The sequence below is a fragment of the Haplochromis burtoni genome, unplaced genomic scaffold (genome assembly GCF_018398535.1).
Source record: "Haplochromis burtoni strain Fernald_Lab_line unplaced genomic scaffold, NCSU_Asbu1 Contig_349, whole genome shotgun sequence".
NCBI lineage: Eukaryota > Metazoa > Chordata > Actinopteri > Cichliformes > Cichlidae > Haplochromis > Haplochromis burtoni.
Genome location: NW_024582710.1, coordinates 381,614 through 392,913, shown reverse-complemented (window position 1 = coordinate 392,913; position 11,300 = coordinate 381,614). Strand labels below are relative to the sequence as shown.

Here is an 11,300-nt window from a genome sequence, read left to right as displayed (position 1 = left end):
CCTCTGGTGCAAATTACTGACCTCTGTCATCATTTTAGGTGGGGGAACTTGCACAATCGGTGGCTGACTAAATACTTTTTTGCCCCACTGTAGACCTCAGACAGTTAAGCCACATGCTTTATTGGCAAAATTGTTTAAAAACAGTGGACATTAACCCTACCCCAAACAAAACTTAGTGGCAGCAGTTGATTTGAAAAGCAACATCTTCTAGTTTGTGAAACCATGATTATTTAGCATTTGACTAAAATACAAGCGAATCCTTATGCTACCTATAATGTGCCAATTTTCACATAAGAAGTATTGACCCTAACTCTGATCTCTGACAGATCGACGTTGGTCTGATGGTGGGCAACAGCCAGGTGATTTTTGAGAAGGCTGAGAATTCATCCCTCACACTAGTCGGTACGTTCTGTCTTGTAGTTTGCTCATAGCAAGCATGAACAAAAAAAAAAAGCTTTGCAAACACAGGCAAATTCAAGCTGTACTAACAATTCATGTCAGTATAAATACAAGTGCTCCACAAGATGGCAGCAAGAACACATTCTCAGAAAAAAGCATTTTCTATGCAGCACCTCTGCCCACAAGAAAAGCTTCAATGCTTTTTTTCCTCACTGACTTTTCCTTATATCTGAGCATCGTTCCCCTTTATGTTTTAACAGGCAAGGCAAAGACCAAGGAGGCACGACAGACAATCATCAACCCAGACTGGAACTTTGAAAAGATGGGAATTGGTGGTCTGGACAAGGAATTCTCAGACATTTTCCGCAGAGCCTTTGCCTCCCGAGTCTTTCCCCCTGACATTGTGGAGCAGATGGGTGAGGAACCATTCTCTCATTTGTACTAAGCTAGAGTGATTGTCTTTCTTGGAGTATTTCTTGCATCTTAACCTCTGTTTCCCATTCCTTAATGGGCTGATGGTGAGAAAATGTATCTGTTTCTATTGTTTTTGCAAGACCTAAAAAATGCAACATAAGCAGCTTGTGACTTGTTATGGATCAAACATTGCTGGGAAAACCTCAGCATGTTGTATGTACTGTGTGTATTCCCCATGCTAATAAAAAATAATATATACTGCAATAACAGAGTGAAAGAACAAAACCACAGTACCTGTACCATACCCTTTATTTTATTCATGATACACACAGAAAATAAGCATTTATATTGGTTTTACAGCCCATTTTATGAATCTAGTCTCCTCCCTGTGGCACTGAACACATTGGACAACTTCATAGCATGTCTGGCATCATCTGACATCTTCAGTGTCCTTCCCATTGTCTTTCCTGCCCCATCTCTTTCTTTTATTTTACGTCTGCCTTTTCTTCTTTCTGATTCTTCTTCTTTCCTTCTTCCTCTCTGCCTCTGTCCCTTTAACATTCATCATGCCGTCAACTTTCCTTCTTCCAGGCTGCAAGCACGTGAAGGGCATCTTGCTGTTTGGACCACCAGGATGTGGCAAAACGCTGATGGCCAGGCAGATTGGCAAGATGCTCAACGCCCGCGAGCCGAAGGTCGTCAACGGCCCAGAGATCCTGAACAAGTACGTGGGAGAGTCTGAGGCTAACATCCGCAAACTGTTCGCCGAGGCTGAGGAGGAACAGAAGAGGGTAAGTAATACTTGGTGTTTTTTTCTGTACTTGTATTAATCTAAAAATAAATACACAACTTACAAAGTTATTCGGACTTTCAGCTGGGCGCTAACAGTGGCCTTCACATCATTATCTTTGACGAGCTGGACGCCATCTGCAAGCAGAGAGGAACGGGCGCCAGCAGCACAGGCGTGCACGACACTGTTGTCAACCAGCTTCTGTCCAAGATTGACGGCGTGGAGCAGCTTAACAACATCTTGGTCATTGGTAAGTAGCATCAGAGGAAATGACTGAACCCATTGTTAGCTTTAAAATATATGTAATGGTTGGAGAGAAGGAGTCCCTTACGTTCGAACACATAAGAGGCCTATATGAGTCAACAACAATCATTTTTTTATTTCCATGAAAGCTGGGAAAACCATTTTATCCATATTAAACAATAAATTTAGTTAATGCAGTGTAGCATCTTTAACAGCATGAATTCTTCTGGGTTCACAGTTATCTTGCCTTCGCTCCTTCTCTCCAGGTATGACCAACAGGCCTGACTTGATAGATGACGCCCTGATGAGACCCGGCAGGTTTGAGGTGAAAATGGAAATCGGTGAGATTGCATTTTCTCTCTAAATACTTGATCCTCATTTGGGTACAAGTCTCAGGCACACGTGGAATAAAATGTGATGCAGTGTGCTCGTTTGAATGGCTTGCTATAAGGTGGGGCACCATTAATCCAAACCATTAAAATGTCAGCTAAATCCAAATAGCATCATTTCCACAGCAGAACCATGATGATATTTTTCTGGCATATAAACTGGATTACATGTGGATTATTTCAGAGTTTGTAGTTTTGTGGCTGCAGTAGTAGTATTACTGTAAACCCGGGCTTATCCAATCATTGAGGTAAATGGAAAATAAGGCAACCACCTTTAAGCTTCTGAATGACACAAACACATTTCATTATACTCGGCCTATAAGACGTCACAGTACAAAGTACATATTGTGTCAGGAAAATCAGTGTTGGAAAAAATGTTTCTTCTTTAAATAAACGTACTGTCCTGGCTTTCTCCTGATGGTATGTAGAGGCATGCCACGTTAACATAATCTTTTTTTTTTTCCATTTAATTGAATAACATTTTGAAAATCCAACCGCAGCTCCTCTTCCTAAAAAAAGGGTCTTTGTTACTCTGAACAATCCACAGAACACAGTGTGCATGCCAAATGGAACAACTTTATCCATAAAAAGTAGTCCCTGTTTCTCCTGTCTATAGCTCATGGCCCTGATCCTACTACACCCCTCTTTAAAAATCTAGTTAGCATCAGACATACTACAGTTAGCAGCAGGTCCTTCGGTGAACTCGGTGTTTCCACAGATTAGATGTGTTGCCATGGTCAGCTTTCGTATTTTGCACTACACACTGGGTTTTGAAAAGTGTAACCACACGTGAGACGGCTTTCAGCTTGCCCTGGAGTGATGTCACATGGTCTTCCTTTCTTTCTCCCTTTAACTCAGATGTACACTGCTGCTAACTTTTTTTCTTTTTTTTTTATTGAGCAATAGACTATGTGCGCCTTAGCATATGCTACTTCCGGTGGGGAAACTCCTGTAGGGCGCTTCGTTTCCGGTGTGATATTCGCAGCTTGTTTACCGTGGGGTTTTCCAAAAAAAGTCAACCAAATGGACGAATCAAGCGGCGATTTACATTTCTCAAGATGTCTTGAGCATTTACCGAATATATCTATAGATGATGTTCATCGACTTGTCGATATTTTTCCCTCGCGCCTCAGAGCAAAAGAGAGAAAGGATTGAAATTTCTTGGTATTTTATATATAGAGTTCCCTCGTTTATTGCAGGTGTTATGTTCTAAAAATAACCAGCGACAGGTGAAATCTGCGAAATAGCCAGCTTTATTTTTTACAATTATTTTAGATGTTTTAAGACTGTAAAACCCCTCACTACACACTTTATACACTTTTGTTAGACATGCATGAACAGTTTCACACTTTTCTCTCTTGTTTAAACTCTCTAAAGTTCAAACCTTCGTTAAAAAAAAAAGTCCATTACAGAATGAAACCAAAGATCAAAACCTGTTTTCAGTCCCAAACATTTATTGTGTGTGTGTGTGTGTGTGTGTGTGTGTATATATACACACACACACACACACACACACACACACACACACACACACACACACACACACACACACACCTGTGTGGTATGGTAAAAAAAAAAGATAACTTCTACCTTCCTTTAGCATGTCCACAAGTCCAACTTTTTGTGATGGTTAGCATCTTCCTTTGCCTTTTGGGTGCTACCGCAGGTGCCTTCATCAACATTGTTGTGTTTGTTGGGGAGAAAACTTACAAACGTACAGTACAGCACTTCAGAGTCACACTGCTAGTGATCGATGTAGCGATTCTGTACTGTACAGGAGAGCACGGCACGGCATGGAGGAGATCGACAGTGATCTACAGCCAATCGGGACGCAGAACACAATGCACTTTAAAAAAAAAAAGCATGCAAAACTGCACTAAAAGAATCCGCGAAACAGCAAGGCTGCAAAAGGTGAACCGCGTTATAGCGAGGGACCACTGTAATTGTGAAGATAAGTCGTAAAATACCCTTCGTGAATGCTAATATATAGAGACCCTTACCCGCAATCATTCATGTATTTTTCTTATATCCTGTGGCTTTTTTTCAGTTTGTTGACATGCTGTGTAGCTGTGTACTGATATCGATATAACGGGGAAACATATGGCTTTGACTATTGTTCACCTGTAGTTTGAATGCTGGACATTTGCCTGTTTAAATCATAAGAACTGTCACTATACAGAGATGTGCTCCTGAATGTGGACGATGTGTCTTCTGCATGCAGTAATGCAGTTTGTGTTGAGTGATGTAAACCAGCGGTCCCCAACCCCTGGGCCTCGGACTGGTACCGGTCCGTGAGTCGTTTGGTACCGGGCCGCGAAAGTTGAGGCTCAGGTGTGAAATGTATGGTTTTCAGGGTTTTTATCGGTTTTCAGCGTTATTTTGTTATCGTTTTTATCGTTAACTTGGTTTTCCTGGGTCTTTTCATGTGTGTTATGAATAAATCTTCTTTTTTTCCAGTACCGGTACTAGTTTTATTTTGTTGTATTTACCCGCGACACCTTAAAGGCCGGCCCGTGAAAATATTGTCGGGCATAAACCGGTCCATGGCGCAAAAAAAGGTTGGAGACCGCTGATGTAAACAAACAATCGAGCTACGCTCTTCAAACATCAAAATTGATCATTAGATTTTTTATGACACAGCAATGGTGAGTGTTCCCACCCTCTGCTCTTTGTAACTTAACGTAATCTTTCCGTTTTCGTATTTTGGACATGATTTTGGAGTCCACCTTCGCAGTAGCGATTGACTGCAAAATAAAGCTACCGGAAATGTACAACCCTACATCCGGTCTTAAAACAGGAAGTTAGCATTTTCTCGTGCACAGGGTCTAATGCAAAATACAAACTCTCTCTGCTGCTAAAATTTGATACCAATGGATTTAGTGTGAAGTGGTACTCAGTAGCACCCGTGTAATTCAGTCAGCACCGTAAAAAATACGAAGTTTGGGGCATAAGCTTCATTAAAGTGTCTCTAATCAGTAGCTAAAGCATTTCTGTTAGCTAGTTAATATTAGCACATAAAGCAAGCTAGTGCCCAGAGTCAGTAGCTACTGTGCTTTCACCCACTAGTTTTTGATGACCCTTTCTCAAGCAACGAAATGAGTATTGTTACTGTTGCCATCTTGGATGTAACAAGAGTATAACCAAGACTTATAAAACCGACTTAATTTTTAATTCAGTATGAGTGACTGAGACCATGAACTCAGTAGGAAGGTTGTTCTCCCAAAGACTTGCAGTTCTTCTTGTAACCTCCGACATTGCTCCCTGGTGGGAGCAAATAATGCACATTTAAGGGATTTGAATGTTGGCTTCCATTTTAATACCCAGAAGCTATATCCATCTTTTATACTGTCTACGGCTAGTGCTAGTTGGAAGCTCAGCTCGAATGTTTTTGAATAGAAGCCTGTATACTAATGAACTTTCCTACTCTTTTTTTTTTTTTTTAACCCTCATTCTAATCTCTAGGTCTTCCTGATGAAAAGGGACGCGTCCAGATCCTAAACATCCACACCAACAAGATGCGAAGCTTCAACCTTCTCGCTTCTGACGTCAACGTCAAGGAACTGGCAGCAGAAACTAAGAACTACAGCGGTGCAGAGCTGGAGGGTCTGGTCAGGGCTGCGCAGTCAACCGCCATGAACCGGCACATCAAGGTCACTAGGCACTTCCTAATACACAAAGCATACATAGCGCTGTGTCAGTGTAGTGACGAAGCAGAAACACCATCCACATGAATAGTTTTCGTCTAAAACACAGATCAGATATCAGATTTAAATATCAGTGGCTGTAAAAATCATGGACAACAGCATCTCCCCAAAACTGAAGCAAAGATGTCACTTCAGTTTTGGTGCCTGGCAGCAGTATAGGTCATAAACCCTGCCTCCTCCAAGTTAGTGGATGGCACAAATATGCTTTCTGCCAATTTAGGTAGTTATGATCATGGAGATCAACTTTCTAATTAGTTCATTTTAATTACTGATTTGCTGCTGCGCGTCTATGTTCAAGAAATGCAGTTTACCACAGCAACTGATACACTTTAGGGCAGGGGGTGTCGAACTCCGGGCCTCGAGGGCCGGTGTCCTGCAGGTTTTAGATATCACCCCGAGTCGACACACCTGAATCAAATGATTAGTGCATTACCAGGCCTCTGGAGAACTTCAAGACATGTTGAAGAGGTAATTTAGCCATTTAAATCAGCTGTGTTGGATCAAGGACACATCTAAAACCTCCAGGACACCGGCCCTCAAGGCCTGGAGTTCGACATCCCTGCTTTAGGGCATCAATGCATTGTTTATATCACCCAATGCATATATATTACTGTCTCTAAGGGAGAGCCCAGACACACTTCAGTGGAGGTTAATTTCAGTGACCTCATTCTTTCATCTACTACCCACAGCTCAAGGCCATAGATGAGGGTAGGAGCATAGATCAATCAGTAAATCAACAGCTGTATACTTGCTCCTCTGCTTTCCTTAGTTGATTTTATGCTCATCTGAAACTTACTGACTTTTGTTTTTTGTAGATATTTCAGATTAGTAGTGACAGGGGATTGAGTTGACATTGCACCATTAATTTGTCATAATTTAAATGTGATGATTTCATCTCCAGGCTACCTCTACAGTTGAGGTGGACATGGAAAGGGCAGAGAAGCTGCAGGTCACCAGAGATGACTTCATGGGATCCCTCAACAATGACATCAAACCAGTATGTCTCTGCTGTTTTCAGAGATGATGTCATGAGCTTATGTTATGAATACAGTTTAATCCAGTGATATGAAAAAGGCAAAACAATGTTCCTAATACTTCTTTAAATTTTCTAAGGCATTTGGTACCAACCAGGAGGACTACTCCAGCTACATCATGAATGGCATCATCAAATGGGGCGACCCAGTCACTCATGTTCTGGATGATGGAGAGCTGCTGGTACAGCAGACCAAGAACAGTGATCGCACACCACTTGTTGCTGTTTTACTGGAGGGTAAGAAGTCAGAAACACATCCAGCTAGTACCCCTGTGAGGAGTATTAATAGAAAAATGTCCATCCATCAGCAGCAAACTGTACCTTCCCCTTTGCATTCCAACAGGCCCACCCCACAGTGGAAAGACAGCCCTGGCAGCTAAGATTGCAGAGGACTCACAGTTCCCCTTCATTAAGATTTGCTCTCCAGACAAGATGATTGGACACTCAGAGATCTCCAAGTGCCAGGCAATCAAAAAGGTAAATGCAGCAGTGTCTTTTTGACTTTACACCAGTTCATTAAATAATCAGATGTTTACATTTAAAATTGTAGGTTTTCTTGTCGTTTCTCATGCATTAATGCCTTTCTGTCTTCACTCTTCCTCTCTTTGTTTCAGGTCTTTGATGATGCTTATAAGTCTCAGCTGAGCTGTGTTGTGGTGGATGACATTGAGCGTTTGCTGGACTATGTGCCCATCGGTCCACGTTTCTCAAATCTGGTCCTTCAAGCTCTGCTGGTGCTACTCAAGAAAGCTCCACCCAAGGTCAGAGTTCATCTGAAAACTGTATACACACTTTAATGTTGTGAATAAATATATGTTCTATATGTATGTCTATATGTTTTAGCTCTGTGATGGATTAGCTACCGTATCCTTCTGTGGATAACTTAAAACCCCCTGAGATTTCAACAAGCCCATTATTTTCAGCAGCTTTAGTGTAAGGAGATGCAAGCCAAAACCCCCCAGAAAACCCCCCAAACTATTTCACTAAAGCACCAAATGTGCATTATTACTATTATTAGTTTGAAAATAATAGAACAAACAAAACTACACTTACTTGTGATTCTTGTCCACTTGTTCTAGCAAAGAAATAAGCTGTGAATCAAATGTCGCAATATTTATTTATTGCAATACTACAATAATGATATCTCTAGCTTTATAAAGAATGGAGTGACATTATCTCTATTGTCTATAGTCTTTGTGGCACCAACATGTATGTTTCCTTATACGTAGTTCTGGTCTTTCTATGATATTCTGGTGATAATAAGAAAAATATAAAGCAAATCCAATGTCAGCGAAATTAGTTAGTTTCGTGCATACAGGTAGAAAAGTTCATCTGTATCTTCAGCTAGCTAGATAATTTTCTTAGTTTAGCATAAATACTCAAAAACGGGCAGTAAAAATGAGTCCGTCGCTGTCCAGTAGGTAGGTTACACCACTTTATGCCACTTATCCTTCTAAAATTCATTGTTTGCCAGTTAGCAAGAGAAGTACTGGCATGTGGATTTGATTAGTTTTCAATAGAAGTGCTAGCTAATTTCCCCCATTAATAGGCTTTGTGCTAAGCTAAGCTAGGTTACAGCTTAGCAAAGAACAGATAAATATAGAATATAGAATATGAGAAAAACGCGCCGATTGTTGAGTGAAACGGATGAACCAGAATTTGGTTTGTAAAAATGGTGCAAGATCAGTGATGTGGAACTGGTTTGGTGTTTGTCAGATACAAAACAAAGCACATTTTTTGTAGAACATGCAAGCGGCCGTCGTTATTGCCGTATTTGTAGGACTAAGGTGCTCGTAAATCTGGGAGTAATCTGGGTCCTAAACTCCGCTTCAGGCCCCAAAGTCAAACGAACACACAGCATCACTGAGAGTTAAAAACTATCTAAATTCTTTCATCTTTAATAAAACGATCAGCATTGCTGCTTTACCAGGTGTGACTATGAAGTTTAACAGCCAGGCATCCATGAAAACAGAATTTATTACATTTAACGGAGTTAGAAGTTAGCAGGAAGCTAGCGGAACTTAGCGCGCTAGTTTTGCTAGTTACCTAAACATGATATAGCATGTTCTGACTGAGAGATTTCTGAAAAGATTCAAACGTACAGCTCTGCTATCATTTCCAACATAAATGAAGACAGGAAACTAAACAGCAGTGACGTTTGTAGAGTTACTGAAGGAATAGAGCAGCTGTGATAGAATACAGCATTAATGAATTAATGGTACGGAAGTGGAGGAAGCAAGAAGAATGAGTTGAATAAAGTTTGATTTATCTGACTGCTTTGTTTCGCTTAATGTGCCTTATAATCCCGTGCACCTTATGGTCCGAGAAATACGTATTTGACTTTTTTATCTGGCACACTGCAGTTTAATGTAGCAATGCACCTCTTTTTAACTTCAGTAGATATTATACATGGTTATACTCAGGATATGTCAGCCCATTTCTACTGGAAATGCCTTTTGGTTAAACTTTCAGCAAGGAATTTACATTTGCACTGTTAAATTGTTATATAGCTTTAATGCTTAAAAAACAGCTGCTTGTTTAAGTGAAAATAAATGGATGTTTTTTTGCGCTAGTAAAGTTGTGGAGTTGAATTTTGTCTCGCATCAATTATATCGTCAGTTATATCGTTATCGCAAATTTTCAAATATATATTGTGATAAATATTTTTGGTCATATCGCCCTGCTCTATCTGTAGGTAATGATGGACATAACTGTGTTTGTTTTTCTGAAAAGTTTTGTGACATGAGATATGGTAGTAAATTTACTAATAACAAGAAAAACCTTTTGTAAAAATAAAGTCCACACAGGGCTTGTAAGACCTTTAATGAAGAAATTGATCATTCATAAGCACAGAAAATAACTGGATAATTTGCTGTAATTTATGTTGTAATCAACAACCCACAGAAACAAGTAATTTAAACCTCCTGCAGGGCCGGAAGCTGCTCATCATCGGCACCACCAGCAGGAAGGACGTCCTACAGGAGATGGAGATGTTAGATGCTTTTAGCACCACCATCCATATCCCCAACATCTCTACTGGGGACCAGCTAATCGATGCCTTGGAGGTGAGATGGCCCCATCGTTTCAGACGCACAAATGGCCACAACATACAGTACAGACAACAGAAAAAAATCACGTTCATTTTAGAATAGGTCAGCATGCATGTTTTATTGCTTAAAGATAAAAATAATCATAATTGTGCACTTAAACTAGCACTCAGAGGTGAAGGTGCTGAATTATACATAACCACCCCATTCCCAAAAGGATAAATGCATGCGCATACAAAAACAAGAAATCTTGTGGTGAAAAACCTATTTAACTGAAAATAAAAGCCTAGCTGCTAAAGCTGAAATAAAAGCATGTTTTTCCATAACTTATACCAGAGACTTTAAGTGCTGCTTGAATTGGCTTTATTGTCTTTGCAGCTACTGGGAAGCTTCACAGACAAAGAGCGGGCCAGCATCGCACATCAACTCAAAGGAAAGCGGGTCTGGATAGGCATTAAGAAACTCCTCGTGCTCATCGAGATGTCAATGCAGGTAGAGAAGCAAGGCGACATATTGAAAAAGTTTTGTGTGTGAGCTGTAGTGTGACAGACGAGTTGACTGATGGTTTAAAGTTTGCTTGGTGATAGGCAGTAGTTTGGGAACTAGCAATAGAAATTCTAACTGGTCCATTTACTAGACCTTGAGAGGGCTTGTGTACCCATCTAAATTGTGTTGTTTGCTATATTTTCCAAAAGATGACATTGCTGGAGACAATTTGTGGCCCAAAACTATTTTAACTGTTCAGTATTTATCAGGTTATTACAAATACAATCAAGCTAGAATTGACTAGCATAGTGACTAGAGCCTTAGAAAGAGTTCTAGGGATGTAATGGAGCATCCTAGTGTCACTGCCTAATGTCGTTAGGAAATATGAGATGTGACTGTATGATTCAGTGTGAACCTTTTCCTTCTATTTCTACCACTCTTCAGTTCCTCTCCGTCTTTATTTTGTTGTCTCTAGATGGATCCAGATTACAGAGTGACCAAATTCTTGTCTCTGCTTAGAGACGAGGGGGCGTGAGTACAACTGCTCTGCAACAATTTCATTAACTTTCATTACCTACCATCATCTCTCATCAGCCTAAACCTTCTTATTTTTATCATTATCTCCTTTCCTTTCATATGTTTACCCCTTTTTTAAAATAGAGTATCAGGATGTTGGTAGCATCACTGAAAGAGTACACTTAACACATCTAATTTACAATAGCCAAGAACACAATTTGTTTTAAAAGGTTCAATCTTGTATTCCCAGATATAACAGATATAGTAGATGCTCCTATT

At 40.2% G+C, this 11,300-nt stretch overlaps 1 protein-coding gene across 3 annotated transcripts in view; it reads left to right on the top strand.

The window, feature by feature from the left end:
* Positions 1-11,300, top strand: part of LOC102297066 (vesicle-fusing ATPase) — an 89,247-nt gene that overhangs the window by 64,136 nt on the left and 13,811 nt on the right. For 2 of the 3 annotated variants that reach the window (XM_014340307.2, XM_005942985.3), the window contains 13 exons: positions 327-402; positions 660-815; positions 1,405-1,604; positions 1,688-1,853; positions 2,113-2,187; positions 5,698-5,885; positions 6,841-6,936; positions 7,053-7,209; positions 7,316-7,449; positions 7,587-7,733; positions 9,903-10,037; positions 10,398-10,511; positions 10,981-11,036. In XM_014340307.2, coding sequence (XP_014195793.1) covers positions 327-402; positions 660-815; positions 1,405-1,604; positions 1,688-1,853; positions 2,113-2,187; positions 5,698-5,885; positions 6,841-6,936; positions 7,053-7,209; positions 7,316-7,449; positions 7,587-7,733; positions 9,903-10,037; positions 10,398-10,511; positions 10,981-11,036 — 1,700 coding nt within the window. Of the gene's footprint in view, positions 1-326; positions 403-659; positions 816-1,404; positions 1,605-1,687; positions 1,854-2,112; positions 2,188-5,697; positions 5,886-6,840; positions 6,937-7,052; positions 7,210-7,315; positions 7,450-7,586; positions 7,734-9,902; positions 10,038-10,397; positions 10,512-10,980; positions 11,041-11,300 lie in introns of those variants that run through there. The other variant, XM_014340308.2, reaches the window with a different exon arrangement.